A 27708-nucleotide genomic window follows, 5' to 3' on the forward strand; every position below is an offset into this window, starting at 1 on the left:
TTTTGGACACCGATGCTATAAACATTGGGGTGCAGGTGCCCCTTTGGATCACTGCATTTGTACCTTTGGGGTAAATACCCAGTAGTGCAATTGCCGGGTCATAGGGTAGCTCTATTTTCAACTCTTTGAGGAACCTTCATACTGTTTTCCAGAGTAAGCCTGTCTTTTTAAATACCAGTAAGGTATGAACACTGGTAACTCATGTGGGGGTAGGCCACGTCACCTCCCTGCAACAGAAAGAAATCTTCTTTCACTGCCGTGCCTTCCTGCCATTTTTTCTCATGTGGGTCGCAAATCCCCGCAGATCTGTTGGTGTGTAATCCCGAACTTGGCATTCTTGGTGCAGTGATTCTGAGTGAGGTACTTTCTTCTGTGCTACTTTCTCCCCTCTCCCCTCCTCTGGAACTTGAGCTTCTCTTCCCTTTGTTACATTTGTTCGTTCATTTGATGAAAAGAATAGTCTGGAGCTGGTGTGTGGCAAGTGGTGTGTTGGGTGCTGGGCCCCAGCACAAGGGGGCCTGTCCTGCCTTCCAGGTGGGCTCGGCTAATGTGTGTCTCGCTCTGTTGTGTGAGGTCCCTCCTCCCCCACGCCACGATGCACTCCGTGAGGACACAGACCATGTCTCGTTGCAAGGATCTGGCCTTAACATTTCAGCACACAGCAGGCAGCATATTCTTGGTGACCGTGGGCTGGGTTTGGGGGTGGCTGCGGAGGATTTTAAAGTTTCTCCTTTCCAGGCTATACGATGAGGTAACTGCCTTTCTTTTCAGGAGGGTGCGGTTAATATAAAACGTGATCATGTATGTGTCCACCCCCTTAGAAAGGCAGGTAACATCTCAGGGGAAGTTATCACCCACCTTCGTTTCCTGGTCCACGTTTCTGTTCTCATCATCTCTGAACCCACCTGTACCACTGGCTTCTGCCCACCCTGCTCTCTCCTTCCTTCCTCAGAGCCGGGGGAAGCATGAGTAGATAAATCCTCTGTGTGTTGGGGCACCTGGGTGACTCAGTCAGTTAAGCATCTGCCTTCGGCTCAGGTCATGGTCTCTGGGTCCTGGGATTGAGCCCCTCATTGGGCTTCCTGCTCTGTGGGGAGCCTGCTTCTCCCTCTCCTCTGCCCCTTCCCACCCCCTGTTCTCCCTGTCTCTTTCTCAATAAAATCTTTAAAAAAGAAAGAAAGAAAGAAAGAAAGAAAGAAAGAAAGAAAGAAAGAAAGAAAGAAAGAAAAGAAAGAAAGAAAGAAAGAAAGAAAGAAAGAAAGAAAGAAAGAATGAATCCCACTGTCATTCTCAGCACGTCCCTCTGTCAACATGTGTGCACACATGGGGACTGTCTCCACATGGAGAACTTGACTGCAGCCTTGGCAGGAACACCCACTCTGTGTGTGTTCATGAGCTCTTCTGTCACTTCTGATCCTCCTGCACACGTGTTTTTCCAGAGTCGTAAGCATCTTTGATTGTAAGAAAAGTGTTTTCTTACATTAAAGCCAGTATTCGAGCCCCTCCTGCACTATGCGGGTCCAGATGACTGATAAAACAACAGGATTTGCACACCAAGGCAGTGTGCCCTCTGTGTAATACCTTGTTGACAATGCCATAGAATCAGTGCAGAGACGAAGTTTTTGGTGAAAGACACAGCTTGGGCAGGTTGAAAAGGGTAAGGGACGAAACGGAGTCCTCGACAGCAGGAAGTGCTGAGCGTCTTTGCTTCTGTCAACACCTTTTCCCCCTTGCCCTTTCACCATTACCAAAAAAAAGACATTGGAAGAATGTTGGGTGAATGGTAGGGAGAATCATCTAGTAACATACTGTGGCAGAATCCAGTCTCCTTTTGAAGGGGCTTAATGTACAGTAAGCTAAGTCTTCCCTGAAAAGCTGTAACATTGATCTTTTTTGGCCTGAATTTTTGTTTTTTAACCAAACTTCAAACTGGAGGCTCTTCTCTAGGCAGCAAAGACTTCTGAGTGCACAGTAGTACTAATAAAGACATTATTTACTGAGTTTTTGTCATTGTGATGAAAACAAAATGGGGAGCTGCCCTCTGAGATGTGCTGAAACTCCTCAGGAGGTGGGAGGTGCTGGAGCGTCCTGCTCAGTTTACTGGCAGTGAGATTACTGGTGGTCAGACTCAGGGAGCAGCTCACCCCTCCCTAGGAAGGCTGGCACTTCCCGTTTCCCCCTTTCACAGATGCCTCCTACCCCAGAGCCTTAAGCCATTTAACTCCACTTCTTGGACGTCATTGTTTATTCAAACTCATCACTGTGTAACCAAAGGGAGAGAATTGGTCATAAATTAATGGCACTGCCGAGAGAACCCTGTTGGATTAGCTGACAAGCTGCCAGGTGAAAGAGAAGGAAAAACCTGGGTCTAGCACAGGTCTCTGTGCTTAGTCTCGTTCTCCCTGAGCTGAAGAATCAGTCAGGGAGGTGGAGCAGGCCCAAGATGTGTGTTTATTCAGTCAGCCAGCACTTACCGAGTGCCTGGTGATAGAGCGGGCAGATGTAACCTTCCCACAACATCCTCATCCTAGAAGGGGAGATGAGCCGTGTGGAGGAAACAACGGGATTTCTCACAGCTGTGGAGAGATTTGAGCAGAAAGACAGCACTAAATCCTAACTAAATTATGGTTTGGCATGGGAAGGAAGGGTTAGGCCTGTTTCTTAAGGAGGTGAATCTTCAACTGGGTCGTTAAGAAGGAGTGTTAACCAGGTGGACAAAGGGTAGGGGTAGGGGCCGAGGAATGCCTGCAGATGTCCTCAAAAAAGTCATTTCAGCAGGTCTTTGCAAAAACTAGGATGCTTATTTTGAGACTCTGTTAGCATAGCAAATATAGGGAGTCCGTGTCTGTTTTTGTAAATAAAGTTTTATTGGAACACAGCCACACCTATTCGTTCCCCTATTGTATGTGGTTGCTTTCCTGCTATACCCAGAGTGGCGTAGTTGGGGCAGACACAATGTGGCCTCTCACGCCTCAAATATTTACTATCTGGTCCTTGGCAGAAAAGGTTTGCCAACTCTTGGCATAACAGATTGTTATTCTTTGAAAGTCTTTTATGAAAAGGACCCACACTGTCAGTGACCAGGCTTTGATGGGAGGTCTTCCCAGACTCCCTGGTTTATTTTACCAGCCAGTGATCTCTCTTCAGCCCATGCTACCACGCCTCCACCTCCGTAGTCCCTAGTCTCCATGATTTCTGGCTCTGAGTGCCTGGCACTAGAATAGTGCTCCGAGTGTGGAGAGGAAGGCGGGCATTTCTCCCTAAGCCCCCCTTCAGTGTCCCGTTACCCCAACGCCAAGCTGTGTCAGACTCTGCTTACTTTCTTGGAACCTATGCTGCTTATTTGCTTAGTAAATTGTTGCCAAGCAAAATCCAAAACAAAAATATGGTCAGCAGTCATTGAAAAGTATCTCTGTTCTTCGGGGGGCATCTGTTAGTGGGTTCTGGAGTTGGCTGTCCCCTTACAAGTGAGAGAGAAGGCAGTGGGGGCTGTAGGGAGAGCTACCACCTCAAGCCTGCATTCATTTCAGAAACCCAGAGAAGGCATTTCTAGAAGATCTGTGCTTTTGAAATACTGCTTTCCTAGATAAATTGATTGTAAGTTGTGTGGAATTACATAGCAAATGCCAACTTTTTAAGTACCTACTACAGTCTGTGGTCAGAGTCAGCTATGGGCAGTGCCAGACTAGACTTTTTACAAATGTTAACTTATTGAGTAAGAGCTGGATAAAACAGAGATGCACTTATTTCAGTTTTACAGACGGAAAAGCAGAGGCTCTGACAAGCTAAGTATCTTCCATGTTAACTACTAAGTGACACTGCCTGCAATCCATGATAAGGAGGATATCGATTTTATGCTCTAGTTATCCACAAAGCAAGTAGAATGTTCATGAAAACGCCAAATCAAGAGGTGACGAGTCTCTGTTTCAGACTGTCAAAAGAACTAATTTTCAAGGACAGGTACAGCTTTTGTTTTAGCCCCAGCAGCTACCAACCTTGTTTAAATACCACTGTCAAATGATACTGTAGCTTGGGATCTAATTTCTCATGAGCGCTTTGTATAGAAAACTGTTGGCAGTAAGTAATGGTGACATTTTCCAAGCATGTCTGGAAAATATTGTTGGTCCCCGAAGAGAAGGATGTAGGTTTAGAGTTGTCCCAGTTTCCAGCTGAAATGATCATTTCTAAACATCAGTCTGATCTTAACCATTCCCTTCTTAAAAGCATTCAGTGCTCTGCCGTGCCCTTAGCTTAAAGGTTTAAGTCTTTATTAGGGCGCTTGCTGGAGGCCTTTCCAGTTTGGACCCTACCTGACCATTTCAGTACCTCCCACTTTTGCATTCCACTCACAGTGAGTCCCTGCCTTTGGAGCCTCCCCAGTTCCTTGGACACCATCCTTACCTGACCCCTTGACTGATGCACTCTTGCTTCCTCTTCTCAGCTGAGATGTCACTAGATCCAGGAAGCCTTCTTTTAGCCCAGAGACTGGGGTGGGTGTCCTTCCCTTGGCCCACCCTAACATAATGTCTATTACACTGTTGTTCAGTGGTTTACTTATTTGTCTACTGTCTACCACTAAACAGGTAAGCTTTTTAGTTTCTTTTTAGTTTTGACTCTGTCGGCAAAAGGAGTAGGAGTCCACTTGAGAGAGCTAATAGAAGGGGAGTTGATCTGTGAGGAAGTATTTGAAGCAGTAAGGAGATCTCTTCAGAAGTTCAAGGACCAGGTCCATAGGAGCTGTCCCTCGCAGATGTGTCTGGTGGCTTTCTACTTCTCTGCACATCAGTTCTGTTTGCCTGTCTTCAGTCGGCGGCTCAGCTCAAGCACATGTCCTGAAGCTGCTCCTGACCTCAGTTTGTCTGCGTAGCCTAGCATGGCCCTGCCAGACCTGGTGGTCCCTCCCGACCTCATGGCTCCATTACCTGGTCTCCGTTTGTGTGGATTCTGTTGCCCAGTTGCAAATTTCCCAGCAAGCGCTCTGGTTGGTGTAACTCATCCTTTCCTGTGAGGCCACGTGCATTGTAGGTCTCTGGCCATCCAGCAGGTGAGCTATCCTTGGGTCGGGTCCTTGCTGCAGACCAGCTGCACCTGTGGCCTCCTGGAGGGGTTCCATGGGTCAGAGCATGGCTCCCAGAGTAGACTTCCTTTTTCTGTTTCTTTCTCTGCCCCTTGCTTGCAGGGATGTTAGGTTTGTGTTTCGTGAACTTTATGGTATCCTTTGTTCTCTTTCATCTTTATAGATATCATCAATGGAGCTCAAGAAAAATGTGTATTGCCTCCTATGGATGGCTACCCCCACTGCGAGGGGAAAATCAAGGTAAGGCAGAAGTAATGTCTGTTCATTCCCCTCATCTTCAGTGTGCAACGATACCCTCCTCCTTCCCCTCCCCTGTCTGTAACTCCCCAGTAACACAGATGGCAAGCAAGCCCTTTAAGGGAGCTCATTTCAGGGGAGCCTCAATCCTGCCAGTTTGGGGCTGTGGCCATGACAACCCTTGTCTGCTTATGCCAGCTCCATGGGGTTAGTCAACAATGGCTCTAACTGGTCAGATTGAAAGAGCCTGGGCCACTTCGGGAGCCTGCTGTGTCTTTGAAGCTGCCTTCCCCTGGCTCCCAGCCTCCAGCAGGTGACCCTTCAAGGGCCATTGACAAGGGGCTGCCATTATGTAGAGTCCCCTTCCTCTCCCCCGGTCCCCATGCCCCTGCCATGAGCTCTCCAGGTTGTAATTTAAATGTCACATTAGCATTTGCAGCTGAGTAACCAGAGACACTTGGACACTCTTTCACTCTTAACATTTTTTTTTTTAAATCCTTTTTATATGGCCTGCCCTGAGGGAGACTTCTCCCCTGCTCAGCAGTTTTCAGAGAGAAGTCTCCGTTCTAATATATGCTTAGGATGGTGAGACCAAACCCCAGAAGCATTTGCATGGTTCCTGTTGGGGACTCATGCGTGCCTTACACACCTTGCATGCCTGCATTCACACTTTCTGTTCCAGGCCTGGTATTGGAGCTCATGAAACTGTAGTTTTCTGGGTTGAAGGAGTTTTGATGGTCAGGGGGGCAAGGATCCCCTTAGGCACTTGTTCTTGATAAAAGTCCCCTGGCCACTGTCTGTCATGGGCTTTATTGCCCGAGATGTCTTGCAGCCTTCCTGTACCCTGAGCACCTCTGCTAAGGCCCAACTCAAGCCAGTGTCTCCCTGTGGCTCATCTGGGAACTGGGCATCTGGTGTCCTGACCTCAGCTCTGTGACCCTGAGCCGCAGGCCCCAGTCTGAGCCACTCACTGCTCCTTGCCCTTCATACCCTTGCCTTCTCTGTCAGCGGATGTGTGGGGTGCCCTGTAACGGGCTGCTTATCGATGTCCTTACCTGGCTCTTATCATTTCAGTGGATGAAAGATATGTGGCGCTCGGATCCCTGCTACGCAGATTACGGAGTGGATGGGTCCACCTGCTCTTTTTTTATTTACCTCAGTGAGGTGAGTCCCTTCTTTGGCTTTGGGATGTGGAAAGGTGTGGTTAGTCAGTTTTGCAGCTGAGCCTGGAATTTGAAAAGTTGAGAAATGTGTATTGTTTTTACATGGTGGACTGGTGGTTCCCATCTTCATTATTTTCCCCTGCTCCTAAGTAGGATGATTTTTTTTTCTTTGAGGGAAAAAACAAGCTGATGTAACTATTTACATTTTCTTCCCCTGGTTAAAAAAAAAATCCAGTAAAATACAAGTAACATGAAATTTTCCATTTTGACCAGTTAGTGGGAATTAAGTACATTCATATTGCTATGCAACCATCACCAGCATCCGTATCCTGAACAATTCATCTTGCAAACCTGAAATCCACCCATTAAATAGTGACTCCTCATTCCCACCTTCCTCCAGCCCCTGAACACAACCATTCTAATTTGTCTCTCTGATTTTTGACTACTCTCACTACTCCTGTAAGTATAGTTTATACAGTATTTGCCTTTTTGTGACTGCCTTATTTCAGTTAGCTTGATGTTCTCAAGATTCACCCATATTAAAGCATATCAGAATTTCCTTTCTTTTCAAGGCTGAGTAATATTCCATTGTATTTTATTGCACCTTTTGCTTATCCATTTATCCGTTGATGGGTACTTGGGTTGCTTCCACCTTATAGCTATTGTGAGTAATGCCGTGTGAACATGGGCGTACCCATAACTCTTTAAGAATCTGCTTCAGTTCCTTTGGGCGTATATCCAGAAATGGAATGGCTAAATAATACAGTAATTCTGTTCTTATTTTTTTGAGGAACCACCAAACTTCTCCAAAGCAGTGGCTCCGTTTTACCTTTCTACCAGCAATGCACATGAGGGTTCTGGTTTCTCCACGTCCTTGTCAGCACTTGTTGTTTTCTGTTTCGTCATAGTAGCCATGCTGACAGTTGTCCGTGGTATCTCATTGCGGTTTGGTTTGCGTTTTCGTAATGATCAGTGATGTTGAGCGTGTTTGTCATGTGCTTATTGGAGGAGTTAGCTATTTCTTACAAGCTGAGTTATTGACTTTAACCTTTTTTTTTTTTAGCCTTTTTAGCTGAGCCTTATTTTCATTTCTACCCTTAAATTCAAATAGTAACTTTTTTTTTTAAGGGTTGCAGGACATGTTATAGGCCACAAGGAATTTGTGTGTTACATGCTTCGATGATTTCCGTTTCACCTTGAGGAAAATGGAGGGGGTGGGGCAGAGTTCAGACTGTTTGGGGCAAGTCCAGGGGAAGAACTGAGTACGGAATCAGAAGTTGGCTTCCCCTCCACCCTTGATGGGCAAAGGCAGCCCTAGGTGCTTGTGAAAAGGGTGCTGGCTAATTTCAGATGGTGTACACTGTGGTGTGCTGTTGCTGTTTGACCAGTAGTTTATAACAGCTCCCGTGCTACCACGCGGCTAAGAGAATGCCTCCATTTTGAGGCTAATGACGTACTTTTGCCATAATTTTTTGAGTGAGACTCAGGCACCTCTCCTCTGTGTCACAGGGGGACAGGGGGCAGCTTTTGAGGATGGAGACCAAACTAGTATCTCCACAGGGCATGTGGTCTTGAATTCTGTGGGGTTTGTCCCTTTCCTTTCCTTTTATGTTTCTTTCCTTTTTGAGAGCCACTCAGACTTTTTCTTTTTTTTTTTTTAGTATGGTTGTACCATGGCCACCCCCGTGGTCATCATGAAGAGGCCTCAGAGCTAATGATAGTTACATTATCTCTTGGAAATTAAAAGCACAGTGAGTTGGGTGTGTGAAGCTCTTCATTAGCAGGCTGCTGGCAAATTAATTCTGTTGCATTTATTTGAGCGTGTTTTTGGCTGGGGTAGCCTGTGGCCCACCTTCTCGTTTCCTTCTCCGGAGGAGTAAGGCCTGGGGCCCTGGGTGAACCTGTGCTCCAGTGAGAAGTCACTTAGAAGCACCTTTCCTGCCCCGAGGAAAGGGTTCCTCAATTTTCAAAAGTGTCCTTCCGCTTTCCATTTGATAGAATTTAGCCAGAGTCCAACTGTGCTCCCTGATTGACAAACTGGGCTAATTTCACGCCTTCCTGAGACTTTTCACATTGGGCCTACTGCTGAGATACAGCTAGAGAATTACATCCCACTCCAGCCTTCCCTCCGTCTCCCGAGCGAGAGCCGGAGAGGTGTGAGAGAACGGTCCAGATGGCAAGGGACTGAGATTATTTGTGACCTAGTTCCCTTCCTGTGAAGCTGCCGCCCAACCCCACTCGCAGTGGAGGAAGGATGTGGCTAAGATGAGAACAGGGAGCCTGTGGTGCATGTGGGACAGACGGGGCTGTGGAAAGGTGTGAGGCATCATCTGCTCTTAACACTGGAGCCCGCATGTCTCATTGCAGAACCTGTAACTATTTTTCCTCCTTCCAAGGTGTGGAATGGTGCGTGCTTTGCCTTTCCCTCTCTCTTCTTATGCAGATGATCAGGGTTTTCTCTTTGTTCAGCTGAATTCAGTTCAGTTATCACTTATCAAACGTCTGTTATGTTCATTGGATGTCAACAATTGGCGAGAACTCCTTTCCTTGGCACCGTGATGATGTGCACTCAGGACGAGCCTGATGGAAGAGGAAGAATGGATGCAGGTAGTGGAGCCAGAACAGGGTGGAGGGAGTTTCCCTGCAGAGAGAACTAGGAACTTCTTTTGTAGTTTAAATCTGAAAATAACCTTGAAACTCTGGCCTTAAAAAAAAAAAAATCGCCTCTTGGGGCGCCTGCATGGCTCAGGTTGAGTGTCTGCCTTCAGCTCAGGTCATGATCCCAGGGTCCTGGGATCGAGTCCCTCATCGGCTCCCTGCTTAGTGGGGAGCCTGCTTCTCCCTCTCCCTCTGCTTCTCCGTCTGCCTCTCCCCCAGCTCATGCTTTCTGTGTCTCAAATAAATAAATAAAATCTTCTAAAAAATTGCATTTTATGGTAGCATCTTAATAGGTACTCTAAGAGTTGGAGGAGAATCTCAGCACTGTGGCCTCTTGGGTGGGAAGCACTGCCTTAGAGCCTCATCCCTGCGGTCACACTGTCTGATGCTTTCTAAACACTACTTCTGGACAAGTTACTTACCCTCTTTGTGCCTCACGTGCTTCCTTTATAAAGTACTGGTTTTAACTTTGTTTTTAAAGGATCCTGCTGTGATGATTCCTGAGTGTCTGTGGGAACATGCGTGAGCCGGACAGATAGATGGCACTCAATGAACCCAATTGACGGCTTTACGTTTTTTGATGTTGTCATTGTTTGAGGACCATTAGGGGGGTCATTTTATGTGGGAACTTGATTTTGTGTTACAATTAGAATGAATTTCTCGTTCTAACTCTAATTTAATTTTAGATCCTTTGATTTCTGGTGGTGTAGAAACGCAGCTGTTCCCACTGACTTTTCTCTGCATATGACGCTTGTGTTTGCTTTGGAGCTGTGAGCTGGATCTGTGGGGCAGCAGTGTGCCCCTGCCGCCATTAATCTGAAATGACCAGAGGTAGTTTTTAAAGCCAGTTAATTCTGTGCTAGTGTTTTTTTTAAATCCTGGACAGCATCCGTGTCTTCATAGTGCTGTTTTTGGTCTGGGTTTTTGTTATGCTTTGTTTTCCCTCTTGCTTTTTCTTAAAACCTTCCTCCTTTTGTTACTAGACTTAACTGTGTGTCCTACGCCAGATTTCTCTTGCCATTGGGAAAACCCCGAAGAGAGGCATCTTCATTTGATTTTCTTCATCAACAGGTGTACCAGTCACTTTTATTATTTTCTCTTCCGTGAGGAAGAGCCAGTTCTGGTTTCCATTTATGTTTAACCTCAGGACTTTAACAGAAGCAAACCAAAAAAAGCCACAAAGTAACGATGGTCAGTCACCAGTTGAATCCAGGCATTGAGATTCCGCCCAGTCCTAGGGAATGGCACTCAGCCTTCTTTTTTCTTTCTCTCAGTTGTCTGTGTGCCAACTTCCACTGAATTACAGGGCTGTGAACTTCTGCTTGTACCCTCACCAACTCTAGTCTACGCATCTTTCTTGGTAAATCCCAGAAGGAGCAGCCAGCAGTGTTTCTTTCCCCTTACGTTATACCTGAGGATGCTTGCGATGTGCCTGACGCTGGACCCGGGACTGCGTATGGTGTGAGTCCAGCCATTGCCCTTGTTGGGTGGAAGACAGTAAGAGAAGAATGACACATTATTGAGCTCCACTGTATGCCAGACACCTCAGACACACAATCTCATTTACCCCCCACCCCCAACCCTGAGTAATAGTCAAATCAGAGTGGCTCAGAAAGGCTAAGGGCTTCTCGTTTCTGCCACTTTGCATTACTGTTGCCCCTTCATGTGAAAGAAAAAGTGAACTCGGGTAAGTAAGTGATTTATTGCCTTTAGCTTTGCATTCAGTTCTGTGCTCCAGACCTATTGTGTTTGAAATATGGCTCTGATTTAGCTAGTTTGCATTAATGAATCTTCGTGGCTAGTTTTCGAATACTCAGAATTTTGATACCCTCCCCCCAAAAAGAGACACAACACTGATTCTCCTGAGGACGTAACTCATGAAAGCCAGGTGCTCAGCCTTTCCAGGTGGTGGGAGTGAATGAATGATTCATTAGACAGCCGTGCATTTCCAGATCATCGGGCAGTTTATTTTCTGTATCTGTTTTTGCGAGCCATGTAACTACTCCTGTTACAGAGACAAGGCTCTATAAAGTAATTACTCTGCCGTTGTTTCAGGTATATTAACTAAGCCCTCTGCAGAGCCTTTTACCGCTAACAGATTTTATGAAATTTGGAATGAATTTCTTTACCCCTGTTGCTATTACACTGGTAGATGGTGCTGATACACCTGACACCCACATATTTTTATCTCCTTACACAATTACTCTAGCAACTGTCGTGCCCTTCTAGACGTCTTAATTTGTTCGTGCTGTTTTTTTAAACACTTCTGTTGCTATTGCACATTGTATAGTTGATCGAAAATAAGCAAATTGCCCGGCAATTGATTGCCAGAGCTTAGGATATATACAAGCTGTTGCTTCAGACACCAGTTTGGACCGGACGAATGAGTGTGTGTGCTTATGTGCGTGTGTGTGAGTCCCTCATGAAGGAACAAAGGAAACAATTTCATGCCTTCCTCATCAATCTGTGTCTTATATTTCAGGAACAACAGGCATAAGGGTCTTTGCCTCTTTCTGTTTTCCTTGGCAATATGTAAAACTAATATTGGCTGAGCATGCTATTAACCTTGAGTTTAAATTCAGCGTACTTAATCCCTTGATTAATGCCAAGATTAATGCCTAACAGCAAAGGTTGAAAGCTTAAATGTTTGTGAATGCGAGCATGAAATGAAATCCTAATAACCAGTACAATGATCTGGATTTATGGGCTGTGTTGGCTGCTAGAGATAACTTGGAAATGTTGTTGCATAGACTAATTTGTCGGAGTGGGCAGCAATGAAGAATTGACTGTTTCAGTTGCAAGAGAAAACCCGAATGAAGAAACATAACTAACATTTGGGGATGGGTCAGGCAGTACTTTAAAAATATCCTTCGAGGGGCGCCTGGGTAGCGCAGTCGTTAAGCGTCTGCCTTCGGCTCAGGGCGTGATCCCGGCGTTCTGGGATCGAGCCCCACATCAGACTCCTCTGCTGGGAGCCTGCTTCTTCCTCTCCCACTCCCCCTGCCTGTGTTCCCTCTCTCGCTGGCTGTCTATCTCTGTCACATAAATAAATAAAATCTTTAAAAATAAATAAATAAATAAAATAAAAATATCCTTCGACTATTGCCTGAGAATACCAACACATACCTTTGAAAGGTCTGGCCAGTTGAGATCGGGAATTCCCCTCCTGCGAGATAATCATTTCCGGGCAGTAAGGGAGGTAGCAGAGATTGATGAGCCTGTTTTTACTCTATGAGTTCAGCCTTTCCTTGTACCTTTTTCATCCACGTGTTTTCATTGCTCTTATACCTGAGTTCTAATGCATCCTTAGAAAATGGATTTTTTTAAACAGCCCTGAGTCTGTCAGTCGCACTCGCTGATCTCTCGGTCCTGCCCATTCAGACCCTCCCCTCTCCAAGTTTATCTTCTCGGTGGCCCCTCCTGTTTGTAAGTTTCACGTACTGCATCACTGCTCCTTGTACTTCGCGCTCGGGCTGTCGTCTTACAAACATCAGAAGGGCAAATGACAGGATTTGCCAAACCCCATACAGCACCTCTTGGTTCCTTGAAACGCATATGGCAAACCGGGCCTCCGTGCAGTCATCTCCAACTTGTGTTTTGCAAACTTTTAAACACTGTCATTTGTAATTCCTATTGCATACCAATAAAATAGCTGCAACATTATGTTTTGAACTTTTTTTACTGTGGAAAATTTCAGACATAGGAAAAAGAAGAGTGTAACAAACTCCCTTGTACCCATGATTGAGATTCAACAATTGTCAATTCATGGCCAGTATCTTTTCATTTACTCCCCTGGCCCATTGTTTTGAAGCAAATTCCAAAAGTCTTAGGATCCACAAGTATTTCAATATGTATTTTTAAGACTCCTTGAAGTCCTGTAACTACTCCCAGTGTAACTGATAATACCATCTCATATCTAAAATTAACATAATTCCTTAATATCATAAAATACCAGGTTAGTGTTTGTGTTTTCTAGGCAGTCTTACAAATTAAAGTTTATTTATTTGAACTGGGTTTCAAGTAAGGACCATATGTTGAAATTGTTGGTGTCTCTTAAGTCTCTTTCTTAATATGAGGTTCCCTTCCCTCTTGTTCTTCTCTTTTATGTTTTTTTTTTTTAACTATTTATTCGACAGAGATAGAGACAGCCAGCAAGAGAGGGAACACAAGCAGGGGGAGTGGGAGAGGAAGAAGCAGGCTCACAGCAGAAGAGCCTGATGTGGGGCTCGATCCCACAACGCCGGGATCACGCCCTGAGCCAAAGGCAGACGCTTAACCGCTGTGTCACCCAGGCGCCCCGTTCTTCTCTTTATGTTTTGCTTTTGTTTTTTGTTTTTGTTTTGAGGAAGTGTCTTCATTTGCCTTAGATAGGTTGTTATACTCTGAATTCTGATGATTAGATCCTTGTGTTATTGTTTATTTTCTGTAAGGTGATAGTTATATCTGCCACTTGATCAGAGTCAGGGTTAATATTTTTTTGCAAAACTTCTTCATGGATTCTATTGTCTACTTCTGTCAGGAGGCACGCAATGCCCTGTGTCTCTGTTTTTATGATGTTAGCAGCTGTTGATCATCTGTGCCTGGGTTCATTAATTCATTAGGGGTTCCTCCTTAATATATCAGGAATATTTTCTTTTTTAAGATTTTATTTTTAAGTAATCTCTACACTCACTGTGGGGCTCAAACTTACAACCCTGAGATCAAGAGTCACACGCTCCACCTACTGAGCCCGCCAGGCACCCCTCAGGAATACTTTTATGAAGAGAAGTGACTCTTCATCTGCATTTAGTTACCATGAAAGATAGCTCATGTAGGAACCCTTGTTCCCCTGTTGGTTTCCTAACCTCTTCCACTGGTTACCAGTGCTTTGTTTGTTTGTGTGTATGCTTCTTGGTTTTTATCCTTATGAAGTCATCGATTGAAACATATTTGTTATGTTTGATCTACTCCAATTATTTTCTTACCAGCTCTCAAACTGCCCCTTGTCTGACTGGTGGGAGCCAATTAATATTGTCTTCTGGATCCTTTTGACATGACCCTGATAGTTTCGAATGGTTTTAACCTATCTGGTATGAGAAAATCTTCCAGGGTCCTCTGACACAATTTCTACCTACACTGGGAATTGGCCATTTATCTCAGGACCACTGGTTCCTCTCAGTGGGAGACCACAGTCTGGGTGTCAGAAGCCTTCATTGCTCTTGGGTTTTGGTGGGTGTTGGGGGAGGTAACAACAGAAAGAGGAGCTTTCCTCATTAAGGTGTTGTTTTGTAAGGGGAGACAGATAAAAACAAAAGTAAAATGTGTATCTTTTAGATTGTGGTAAGTCCCTTGGAAAAGAGTCAAACAGGAGAGGGTACTAAGAAGTGCTTATGACGAGTGATGGTGTCAGTTTTAGATAGAGTGGTTGGGAGATGCCCTACTGAAAAGATGAGAGGATGATATCGAGCACCAGTTTGAAAAAAGTGAGAGAGTAGGAAGTGCAGACGTCTGGCAGAAGTGTTTAGCAGGCAGTGGCAACAGTAAGTGCAAAGGTCCTGGGGTGACCATCAACATCCAACAATAAAAGCAAGTGCAAGGAAACTAATCTCCAGGGAGATTTGTGTCTATTTTGTTCACAGGGATAATGGTGCCTGGCATACATATTTATTGACTGAAATATGCTATTTAGAGCATTTTCAAAAAATAGGCAATAGACTTTTGTTTGTTCTGAGTAACTTCTCCCAGTTATCACCTTTCTAACCTTGAGAAAAATGTTGTGAAATTTGTAACATTAAAATCTGCTAAAACATTAAGTTTGAGACATGAAGCAGGGGTATTTTAAGCACTTATTTACAATTTAATATAATGCTCTTTCATATTAGGTCTATAAGGCATTGCAGGGACTAAGAGAATGGAATGAGCCAATTATATTAGAAGGCAGGGCTTTCTTGCCCATCTTTTATTCTCATTGTCACTTGAGCATTATTTGCCTGCATCTACGCTTGAGGCAAAATTGCATAATAACACAGAAGAGGTACTCGGTCCCCTGTGTCTAGAATGTGACTACCTCTATAAATCGGGTGCCTTTGGCTATCGAAGTGTAATTGCGGCCCAATGGGGCCAGTGTTGCCACTGTGCCTTGCACAGCAGAATGTGCGCCTGGGGAGAGTTGGTTATAGGAAGCATCTCTGTGCATCCCTGTGTGGTTGGCTACAGAGGAATTCGTTTGCTGCCTCTCCTGTGAGAAGGAAGATTGACACTGCTTCCCCTACGGTGATTTGGGATGGATTTTTGAAACTCTGTGACAGCCTGCCATGAGCACCCGACTGGTTTTTGGCACGTGGAATACTTACTGTAGATTTGTTGAAGTACTGTACTGCCCCTTCTCTAGCCCCCAGAGAACAATGTGGGATTGCCCCAGCCCTTGGCTCTCTCTTGCACAGGTTTGGTCCTGAACTCTCTGTCATAATATTCCTGCCTGCCTTGGGAGGGGGCAGTCGCACAGTGTTAGAGAATACACAGAAGACTCCATGGCCTGTCTGGATACAGCTACCTTTGTGGCCTAGAGCTTTCTGCCCGGTTCCTCTTCAGTGAGATGAAGGGAGAGCCTGGCTTGCCTGCCTCAGTGTGTTGTCAGAAGGTTCTCATGAAATGACGACAGCGGCTAAGTGCCACCTAAGTGGAAAAGAGGATCACCATAAATATCTTTAGTGCTCAAGTCACATCCTTGAACTACTCATGCACCACTCCAATAATGATCAAGTCCCTACTGTGTGCCAGGCGCTGTTCTCAGGGCGGAGACTAGAACCCTGAACAGGCAAATCGAAGCTTTTGCTCTCAAGGAATATCATTCGCACGGGGCACAAAATCATTTCCACAAGTGCTGGGTGTTCCAAGGGGGAAAAAAAAGTAGAGTTAAGGATACAGAGCAGCCAGGTAAGTAGGTCAGGGAAGGCTTCTCTGAGGGAAAGTTAGAGCATAGTGTGGAAGTAAGGGAGTCACACATGGAACTCTGTGGAAGGAAGAGTGTTTCAGGGAGAAAGAATAACAAATGCGGAAGCCCTGAGGTATAGGGTTCCCAGGTAAAATACAGGGTACCCAATGATATTTGAATTTCTGGTAAGCAATAATGTTTTTTAAACTATAAGTAGGTGACAAATACTGCATGGAATATATTTATACCAAAAAAACTATTTATCTGAAATTCTAATTTAACTTGGTGTCCTTTTTTCATACCCCCTGGCCCCCCACCACACACACAAATTGGGCCACCCTTGTGAAATAAGAATGTTCTGTTTGGACTTGGAAAGAGGGTCTTGTATGCAGGGCAGGGTGAGTGAGGCAGCCAGGGTTCAGGTCCCATTCTATAGGATCTTGGTATAAATTCTGGGCTTTCTTCTAAGTGCAAGGAAAAAGCCTCTGAAGGGTTTGAGTTAGCATAGGATGTGATCCAATTTAGGCTTGAAAACAATCACTCTTGCTGCACAGAACAGACGTTGGGGGCAGGAGTTGCCAGCAGGGAGTTCTTACTGCTTTCATTGTCCTTACAGCACTGCCACACAGTAGGAGCAGAGCAAACTTGTTTTGAAGGATTTTCTATAGACGATTTAGGCAATTATAGTCTAACATTGAAGAGTGGACTGTGCTGGCGTGACTGCAGGACACAAAGGCCTCGGTTCCGTGCACATCACGTGGTGATTAAGCGCGGGGGCTCGAGGCTGGGACGGATGGCACATCAGTTGTCAGCTGTGGGTCCTCCTTGTGCCGTGTCTTCATCTGGCATGATAAGTGGCCTTTCCCAGGGGAGTGTTTGAAGACCACGTGAGGTTATGTGGGTAAAGTCCTCATTCTAGTGCTTGGCTCCTACTACAGTGTAGTTTTTATTTTTATCTTTAGTCCCCCTCACCCTGCCCATTTCCTAACAAGTGATTTGGCCAAAATATTAATTAGCTCAGGTGTTTGATGCAAAGGACCAGTCTAGAGAGCTGAATCACTTAGTGATTCACTTTTACCATTTGCATTGGCTTTTTGAGACTTGAGAAAGGGGAGTAGGTGGGGTATGGAGTGGGGTAGAGAAGACTTTTTTTTTTTTTAATGCATATACCTTCATGAGTAACTTCATTTGCTATGTCATCAGCATGACAAATACACGTGTGTATTTGCATACAAACACATGTAGGTACGTGTTTATACATCTTCATATGACTAGTCCGTGTATTAAATGAATAGATATATAGTCAACTATATCCTTTTGATATATAACCAACTAGCCCGGATAGGATGATGTAGAATTATCTTTTTCAGATCTTATAGTATAATAGGGTTATTGAGAGGTTGGCCAATAGGGTTATTGAGAGGTAAGCCACCTGGGTGGCATAGTTGGTTAAGTGTCCACCTTTGGCCCAGGTCATGATCTCAGGGTCCTGGAATCAAGCCCCACATCGGGCTTCCTGCTCAGAGGGAAGCCTGTTTCTCCCTTTCCCTCTGCCTCTCCCCCTGTTCTCTCTTTCTGTCTGTCTCTCTCTCAAAAAAAAAAAATAAAGTCTTAAAAAAAAAAAAAGAGGTCCTCTGAGCCAACGCCTTCATTTGCTAAATGGGAAAACTTGAAAGCAAATAGTTTAAGTTTATATGCCTGGTTATTGGTAGAGCTGGGCACAGAGTCCATTTTGGGTGATTCCAAATTCAGTGCTCTTTCCCCACTCAGCAGCTGGCTGTCCACCACTAAGCTTGTCTTTTAAGGGACACCCTAATGTGTTCTGGTCAGAGGAGTGATAGACCCCAAGTGTCACCCAGCCCTTCAGCTCACTGGTGAGCTTACCTTGGCAAGTTCCCATCCCCTTAGAGCCCTGACTTCCTCACATGTAACCTGGTGATGGTACCCATGTCACATGGCCCTTCAGGGGATTAAATGATGTAATGCATGCAAGCTTATTTGTTTTTTTCCCAGAGATCCTGACTTACTGTAAATCTTCAGTAAGTGACTGTCTGCTTATATAAGGTAACTCCTTTAGAAATTATTCTATTAAACGTTTATTGTAAAAAAATCTTATTGGGCAAATTAGCATTAAAAAGAAAATGAAAAGCACCCATAACACCGTCATCCAGAGATAAGCTCACCTTTCTTATGCATTTTCTCATTTACTTTTCATGGCACTTACTATCTGAAAAATACAGCATGAAATTCTATGTGTCAGTGATCCATTAGAGCCAAACACTTCACATTAATCACGAGAGAAGAGGCCATAACAGTGCCTGATCATTATTCTTTCAAAAGAGTAGAACGTTACTATAAAGTTATACCAGTTACACATAAATCCATGCATGTATGTGTTAAATCTCCTACTAGTTTTTGCTTTAATTTGATTACTTCTTTGCCCTCTTTAAATTCTAACTTGAGCTGTATATGTATCTACCAGTGGTTTCTTTTTTCTTAAATATAATGAATTGTCCATTCTACAGACCTTGCAAGTAAGTGTGACCTACACGAGTTGTTTAGGGACTTTGTTTTGACTCATATTGCTCATGATTAAGCTGCAAAACCTTCTCAGATGAAAGAAGTTTAAATCATTGGGAGGAGGCATGTCAAAAATCAAATTGGTTTAATTTTATATCTCTTTATTCTGGAAAGGTGATTTAGAGGTCTCTCTCCGTGGAATATGTGTTAATGTTCCAAAGTTCTAGCTTGGCTGGTCTTTTTCTGTTTTTCCTGCCTCTTCAGTTTGCGACCTGAGGATAGTGTGCTAAAAAGATGGGTCTGGGAAAGTGGTTTTGCCTTCAAATCGAAGGTTGTTTGAGTCATGGTTTGGCTCCTCTATTGATTGTTGTGTGTCTGTTGCCATGAACTCAGGTGGTTTTCAGTGCTTAGACGTTATGTGGTGATTTGTGGATTATTTGAAGGCTATCCGGGTCCTTCCCTGGCAGAGGTCTTGAGGCAGGGCTCCCCAGCTCCCAGGAGCAGGGCAAGGGTGGGAGTGGATAGTAGGAGGGTCCAGAGCCACATCCATGGTGCCTTCCCCCCCGCCCCCCTGGGGCGGATACAAAATCCTGTCCCAGGGAGAGCACCAGGGGTCACAGCTGGAAAAGTGTGGCCAAAGATGTGGGCATAGGAAGGCTACAGGTCGATATAGACCATGAGGGTTCTAAGAGGCAGAGAAGAGATGGTAAGAATAATTTGAACTAGAAGAGCTTCCAGAGCAGGAAGGCAGTGGGCTCATTCCAGGGTCCAGCTTTCTTGGGAGGATGCTGTGCTGGGGGTTTGGACTCATTAAATTGCCCTGGGTGAATCAGGCAGAAAACAAAATTAGGGATTAGGAAGTTGAGTTATTAGCCTTTGAGCAAGACTTTCCCTGAGTGTTATTCATGACGTTCTTATTTAGGAAAATGTTGCTCATTTGAGGACTGTTGGCTTCAGTACTTGGAGTTATTGCCAGTACTGGCTTTCTTCCAATCTTGGTAATCCTCTGAGGTTTCAGGAAAAAAATGGTTTAGTTTCCCCCCCTTCCAATGGAGAAATTGGTTTATGTATAATTTAATTATTTTGTTAGCCACTCATCCTATCACTGTGTACAAAAACAGCAACCTTAAAAACCCACCATCTTCATTCGGTGTCAAAGATGTTCATAATTGGTTTTTCCTCCATTACAAATGAATATATAGCAGGAAAATTTCTTGCTAAAAAGCTAAAATGCACTGACTCTGTTTTCTGTACTTTCAGCAATGCCCTTGAAGCCTTGCAAAGTATTATCTAGTGATTTAGAGTAACAAGAACTGAGATAAATGATCGCTTTCAAAGAGGAATTAAAGTCCTGAGTATTCTGTAGGGAAGTCCTATTTTAGAAGATCCCCTCGGACAGTATTTTCATCTGAGTGAATTTTGGGAGGTTCTTTTGAGGGCAGAAGAGCGAGGAGGGAATGTACTTTCCTTTGTCAATATCTCATCTCACTCATGTCTTTCCGTTTGGTTGACTTTCTTTATGTGCAGTCTTGTTTCATCTCTCCCTATTAGGCTATTTGTCAGGAAATTCTTTATCCTGACATGTGGCTGTGAACGTGTCGTTACTTAATTTAGTGTGAGGCTGATTGCAGATCTGTACCCCGCTCTCTCCTCCTCGTCCGTTTTGTGTGGGGTTGAAGGTCTCACAGTGGGAAATGCTAAGCTGCAGTCCATTGGAAGCCTTCATGTTATAAGTATGCCTTAGAGCAATGTTTTATTTAGTCCATTTGCAAGAATTTAATTTGAAGTAAATAATTCACGCTGGCCTAAGATTCCAAGGTACAGATGTTTGCACTGCTGCTGGGGCCAGCTGAGGCTTCATCTGCTTGTAGGCTGCTTTTCCGCTGGTTTTCTCACATGTGTGGAGTCCCAGATATTGCTTCTCACGGTGATATTGCTGCAAGGTCTCTGTAATTAGACACAGCATCCAAGGCAAGTTAGTATTTTCGTTTTTTATGAGTAGAAACCATTTCAGCTTTCCTCCTGGGGAGTCCTTTTGAGTCTCTGAAGTCATTCACAAATACGGTAAAGTCTAATTTTACTCCACAAGAAAAAAAAAAAAAGAGAGAATATATTGCTCTTTTCCTATCCAGGGATTCCACCCTCCCCCAAGCTTTGTGCCCTCCACTTATTGCTTTCCCATCATTTGCAGTGGCAGATGGCTTTATGCAAATCATGCAGTTATTTTGGTCATAGTCAAAATCACCTTGCATTAAGAGCAATTTCTAGATGAGGGAAACTGCTGTGTGTGTTTGAAAACGCCCCCAGAGCTGGAGGGCAAATCATCTTGATGGAATCTGTATTCGTGGCAGAGAAGGCCGCAGCCCTGCCTGTGCCTGCCTTCTCAGCGGCCCTCTGAGGATGTCCCCCACCCATTTGCTTCATGGATTTCCGTGGGTCCACCTAGCTGGAGAAAGATTGCAGAAAAAGGTATTTTCGATGACTGTTCCTTAGCCATCTTTAATAATCTCATCACATATGTGTGCACAAGGGATATGCCACCTTGGCACTGTATGGCCAGTTTTGACAAAGAGGCCAGCAATATTTGTCACTGCAGTCTTCTTCTTTCTTTTACTGGAAATTGTGAACTTTGCCTCATTTTCTTCAGTAACCTTTTTGAAGTAATTCCTGTAAAATTGGGCGTTTTCCTCTTCCCCCCACTCTCTAAACTTCTGTGCATTGACAGAACAATCCATCTTCTAGAGAGGCTCTTGCAAGATTACTGAGGGTTTTTTTTTTTTTCTTTTTCCTTTTATCTCTTTCTCCAATAGTTTTTTGCCATCTTCTTCCTTGAGATGAGATAGTGTGAAGTGAACAGCCAGAAAATGAGGGAAAGCCTTGATCAATTAGCCCTAAACGATCAGCTGCTTTCCTAATTCCGAGATAAGTGATTGAGCTCTGTGGCTCAAATGCTATGCGGTTTCCTTTCCAGACATGCTACAGTAGATAACTGATCATGCCTGTCCTTCCCTTCTCATTCCCCTGCATTCTCCGTCCTTTACCTTTCTGCTGTGAGACGCGGCCTCCCCCCACCCGTCTGGTGTAGACGCTTGAGGCTTACCAGATGAAGGAGTCAGTCACTGTGAAGTACTTTGAAGGACAGATAGAAAGTATAATTGTGGGCTCCTTGAGACCTTTGCTATTGTTGTTCCATGTGAGAGATCCCCTGCGTCGGTGCTGCTCACTGAAAGCATGAAAGTCTAATAGTAACAACCCCCTTAAATGCCATGCTCATCGTGTGCCAGGAATGGTGCTTGGTGCTTACTACAGACATTACGTGGTTTACAGATGAACCAGGAGACTGAGTGTCTCTCATGTATTTTTCAGGTTGAAAACTGGTGTCCTCATTTACCTTGGAGAGCAAAAAATCCCTATGAAGAAGCTGATCACAATTCACTGGTGAGTGATCTTTGGAAACTAGGCTTGTGATTTGGTTCTGATGCCGAGGGATACCTGCAGAGTCAGCTAGCCATGCCCTCAGTAAGCTGAAATCACGGTAGACTGAAGAACTTCTCTCCGCAGGCCTGTGGAAATTTGGGTGATGGAATTAGTTAACCAGTAGTGTCTGTTCCTCAAGCAGTTCTCTGAGGGATCCTGAGTGATAGGCTCCTGAGAGGAAGAAGACCTGGTGCCAGATGCAGAGGCGCTCCTCGGTCTCATGAGAGTGATGGGTGAAAATCATGACCATACCCATGTAGAAGCTGAGCTTCGGGCTGCTGGAAAGGAATGAGAAAGCAGTGATGTCAGCCTGTAGGGGTTAGGAGAGGTTGCAAAGAGACAATGACCCTGGAGCCAAATTTCAAATGATGAGTGAGTTCATAGTAGCTGAAGGAGAGAAAGGTGTGTCTGATGTGCGGGGGAAAGGTGCCCGTACCGGAGCTTGGTGTTTTCAGGGAGTAGAGCACAGTTCAGTGGACAAGGCCATAGAGTGTTGGATGAGCTTTGGTGGAAGATGAGATGGGAAAGATCAGTAGGGACCGTGAAAGGTTTTCTGTGCCACACTGAAAGCTTATGTCTTTATTCTTTAGACTAAGGGTCAGCAGCCCTTTTCTGTAAAAGGCCAGATGGTGAATATCTTCATCTTTCCAAGCCAGGCTGTAAGGTCTCTGTTGGAACTGCTCACTTCTGACCTTGAGTGTACAGGGCAGCCATAGACAGGATGTAAATGAGCAGGTGTGGCCATGTTCCCCCAGAACTTTCTATACCAGAACAGGCAGCTTGGATGTTCTGGTCTCCCAGCCAGTGTGCTGACCCATGCTGTAGGCCATGGGAATCTTGGGAGAAGGCTGGGTCAAGGAGGGATCAGGTGAGTGTTGAGAACAAAGTGCGTGACTGCTGAGGGATGGAGTTAGCAGGTTCTAAATGTTACGAGGAATAAATAGGAGTGCTACTATTTTTCTGTTATTCAGATCACTGGTTGTACCCAGCTACATTGCAAAAACGTTCTTCCTGGCTTTTAAATTATTCTGGCCTGAGTTTTAATTTTTATTCAGTCATGGTAGAAAAATGGTATTTCTGGCTTTTAAATTCCTTAAGTAATGGTAAACTTTTATTTGTTCGAGATTGGGACAAAGCTAGAAGATGAAATTTATTTCCCTGCTTAACTTTTTGGGAAGACGAGGGCTTTTGGCACCCTACACAATGCCAGCAGCCTGTTAGGAATTGACTTTACTTTTTCCAGGAGTCTACTCCCTTGCAGTAGATCCAAGTGGCAATAAATTCGGGTGCAGAGAATTTCAAGGTACATTGAGCGTACTCATTGTAAAAAAAAAAAAAAATGCATTTCAATGTAACTCAGGGCTTTGCAATGACTGTGCTGGGCCTTTCTCAATTTCTAATTTTTTAATGATGTCCCTTACAGCAGATCAGCAGTCAGGGGCCTTTACTTTAATTTGTAATCCTGGGGCCTTGAAGTAAAGCTGTGCAACAGACAAGCCTCACTTTTTGGAAGCCTTGTATTTAATTGACTAGCTCTTTCAAGTTCTCAGATGTCACATCATGACAACCATTATGCCTTCTGACTTTTTATCTTCTGTTCATTTTTATTAAATTTCTGTTTCTAGGCAGAAATTCGTACGGATTTTAATATTCTCTACAGCATGATGAAAAAGCATGAAGAATTCCGGTGGATGAGACTCCGGATCCGGCGAATGGCTGATGCGTGGATCCAAGCAATCAAGTCTCTGGCAGAAAAGCAGAATCTTGAGAAGAGAAAGCGGAAGAAAGTGAGTTTCTGATGAATTCAGTTCAGTTAGATGCCAGTTTTCTTTTAAAATTCGATTTTGCTTGGAAACAAGACTAAGAGACATGTCATGTCTCAAATGATATTCCCTCAGGGTGAGTCTGCTCAGTCTCTTGTACAGCCTTTTTTGGACTTTCCTTTCCCCAATTACAGTAATCCTGCTTAGCAGGGACCAGCACACATGTTTCTTGGGGGAAGCCAAGCAGACTATCTGCCTGTGAGATTTTCCTTTGAACCATTCTGACTGTCCCTGTGGCATCGGGAAACTTAACCCTCTTGGCTTTACCCAGATACGGCCTGGGAGAACTTGTTGTTATGTCATCACGGCAATCTCCTGGTTGTGGCATTTGTCAGTTCTGGGCTTTGGGCAACTGATGAGTTCCATTGCCACTATGTTGAGTTGGTGCTTCTGCTTATGTTCTTGAGGGAGAGATACTATCGATTAAACTGGGGCCAATCTGTTTGAAGTTCATGGGGACTTGCTTAGAAAACCTCTGGGAGTAACCCTGAGCCTGAAAGATTTTATACTCTATGGTTATAGGTTAAATGGCCTTGGCTTTAGAGTAACTGTTCAGATGACAAACAACAGAGCAAATTACGCGATCTTTAGTACCCACATCTAAAAATTAATTTAAAATTACTTCGGTGTTCCTAATTTGACTAATTTGATATCCCCAAAAAAAGGAAATAAGGATGATGAACTTGCAAAACCCCAAGTCACAGTTTAGTGATTCCGTTTTGCTAAATCCCTTGAGTTTATGAAACAGCAGGTCCACATGTTCGGGCCCCAGATAGTCCTCTGTAGAAGACTATGAGGTCAAAAATGCAGGTGGGTCGTAAGAAGAGATAGAGAATTTTTACGTAATCCTATGCAATAATCTCTAGGATATATTGTGAGGTCAACAGATACTAGATGGAGAACAGTGAACATTATTTTTAAAAGGAAGAGAGAATTTTATATACTTATATACCTACATGTATGTATAAAGATATGTACATGTACACACACGATGTATATATAATATTACATGTATGCTTGCTCATATTTTTAAAAATAGAAGGATAAACTATGAAATTAAAGATAAAAGAGATGGACAGTGGCCCTAGTTGCATCACATTGTGGATGTACTTAATGCCACTGCATACTGAAAAATGGGGGAAGAGGGAATAGCATGGAGGCAACAGGTGTAGACACTAGACTTAACTAAATATATCTTTGTAGATTTCGTACTAGAATCACTTGACATAGTGTAAAACCAAATTGAATTACAAAAAACAGTATCTAAAAATCACAAAGAAAATGAGACATGAGCTGACTACAAATCCAGTTTTACAGTAAACACACAAAGAACTACTGTTCTTAGTGACTAGAACACAGACAGTTCAGCATTTCTTATTGTATATCACAAAGGACAAAAAAAACCCCTGCAAAATAGCTTCAAAGAAGTTTTACTGAGTTTTGCTAAGTTTACACTTAGTAGGTGGTGGTGTAGAGATGCTCATTCTGAATCCTTCTGCATATTGGAATAAAGCAAAGTACTTATGTTAGTATCCTCAAGAAGTGGGATTTTCCGTGTGGGAGAGAGGAAATAACATCTGTAAGATGGGTAATGTTATGCAAAGCTACTCTAACCCCTGAGCTTGAATGGGAAGGACCCGTGTGAATTTATGATTGGTTTTATCCTGGAGGAGAAATAAATTTCCAGCTAAGTCCACTGAAAAGGGCTACAGACAGTGACTAACTAGAGTCCCCTTAAGCAGCAGACCTTGATCTTTAGAAACCATTTCCAATAAATGGTATAAGAGGTTCTTGGAAGAATGTTGGTCAAGGTCTGAGACCAAAGTTGTACATGATGAGCTGGGAACATCTGTCATACTGGAGAGCAAAGAAACTCTCAAAGACTCCTAGAATTGTGTCAGAAGAACTTACAAGCCAATTTGAATGGCCTCCCGTTGGCAAGATAGGACAATTTGATAAGGCATAAGGATAATAACTACAGCTTATTGAAATGCATCTAATATACTTTTATCTATGATTTTATAATGATACCTTTAAAAAGCCTCATTCATGGTCATTAGAGTAGGCTAATGAACAAATTTGTTATTTTGAAAACACAAATAAAGGGCAAGAGTCAAATACTTACCATGCTTTTTCTACGTCAGCCTGTACTTCAGCAGAGCCGAATCGAATAGTTGATTGTGCAGGAAGGGGGATAGTTTCTCTTTATAGAAGCATTACAGCTCATAAATGTAGAAGGAATAATAAAATATCACCATTTTGCAACCCTAACGGGTGAACGCATCTAGTTACTGACCGCCAGTAGCTGCTAACATCACCAGAGATCGCAGACGTTGTTCCCCTTAGCGGAAGCACACGGTACTACCTATGAAGTAGTATTGCCAAAAATATCAAATATGAACTGAGTCGTGCCTGTGGATCTAATTACTAATTTACTATAAGTACAAGGGGCAGAGGAATCTGTTCTATAGAATCAGCAAATCCCGAAGTGTGAGAGACTCTACTGGAAATACAACTTTGTCTCTTTGACAAATAAATTAAAACTCTCCCCACCTCTAAAAGATGGGGTTAAAGAAGCCTAAGAAATAAATGAGACAATTATAGTTTATGCACTTTATTTGACTTCTGACTGCTACAACTGCGCTTGAAAAAAGGAACAGTTGAGGAAGTGTAAACACTAACCGGATATTGACTGATATTAAGGAATTAATAGCTATTTTAGGGGTGATAGTGGTATGGTTATGTTTTTTTAACTGAAGGCCTGTTTCTTTTAGAAATACAAGCTGAAGTATTTGCAGATGGAAGGACAGGATCTTTAGGATTTGCTTCAACATAAGCTAGAGGGGTTGGAAGAAAATGAGTGTACCTTAAGACACTGAGTTAGTAATTGTGAAATTTATGTGTGAGTACGTTGGAATTGACTGCATTATCATGTCTGATTTTGGATATGTTTGAAATTTTTTACATTTAAACCTTAAAAATACTCCAGCTGTGGGGGAAAAACCCAATATTGTTAAATGATATTTTATTGCCCTGGCTTACGCTCCTTTGATTCTGATTTCCCAAATGTATCCTGCCTTTTAAAAACAGATTGTCCATATGTCATGTTCACAGTCATAAAAGGGGCAGTAGTGAATTTCATTTCCTTCCATTTTTTTGTCCCTTCTAGAAAAATCTTAACGCCATTTTGAGGTTTCATTAGAACGTAAACATCACTTTAGAATTGGTTGGTTGCTTTTGGTGTGTAACTGTGGAGTTTGTACTTGGTTCAGTGGAAATCAATATATGCCTCTCCTTTGTTTTTATGTTTTGTTTTGTTTTTTTTTTTTCAGGTCCTCGTTCATCTGGGACTCCTGACTAAGGAATCTGGATTTAAGATAGCGGAGACAGCTTTCAGTGGTGGCCCTCTTGGTGAATTAGTTCAGTGGAGTGATTTAATTACATCTCTGTACTTACTGGGCCATGACATTAGGATTTCAGCTTCACTGGCTGAGCTCAAGGAGTAAGGAGATTACTTTTCAATTTTAAAATCAGAATACAAAAAAGAAATTGTAAACTCTTAAAGCCCTCTATTAGTGTGTAATTTCTTGTGGAGGAAAATGAAAGTGATAATTCACTAAACAGGAGATAAGATTATTTTCAGGAGCTAAATACATACACTGTGAAAAGGATAATATGTTTTCATTGTAGCTGCAGGCTCCAGAGGCTTCATCAATGAATGCCAGAAAATTCAAACTAAGGAGCTTATTCTTTGCTATTACAGGTGCTTCCAACATGTGCAGCACCAAACATTATTGACTTCCCTAATTCCCTGTCTCTTGCTGAAATTCATACCATTCC

General features: G+C 43.5%; 1 protein-coding gene across 6 annotated transcripts in view; it reads left to right on the forward strand.

Moving 5' to 3' along the window:
- The window catches only part of MGAT5 (alpha-1,6-mannosylglycoprotein 6-beta-N-acetylglucosaminyltransferase), a 329395-nt gene that overhangs the window by 182181 nt on the left and 119506 nt on the right, over positions 1-27708 (forward strand). For all 6 annotated transcript variants that reach the window (XM_034654457.1, XM_034654459.1, XM_034654462.1 and 3 more), the window contains 5 exons: positions 5241-5317; positions 6389-6478; positions 21935-22006; positions 23671-23832; positions 27201-27370. In XM_034654457.1, the coding sequence (XP_034510348.1) occupies positions 5241-5317; positions 6389-6478; positions 21935-22006; positions 23671-23832; positions 27201-27370 (571 nt within the window). The remainder of the gene's footprint in view (positions 1-5240; positions 5318-6388; positions 6479-21934; positions 22007-23670; positions 23833-27200; positions 27371-27708) is intronic.

The sequence above is a fragment of the Ailuropoda melanoleuca genome, chromosome 2 (assembly GCF_002007445.2).
Source record: "Ailuropoda melanoleuca isolate Jingjing chromosome 2, ASM200744v2, whole genome shotgun sequence".
Taxonomy (NCBI): domain Eukaryota; kingdom Metazoa; phylum Chordata; class Mammalia; order Carnivora; family Ursidae; genus Ailuropoda; species Ailuropoda melanoleuca.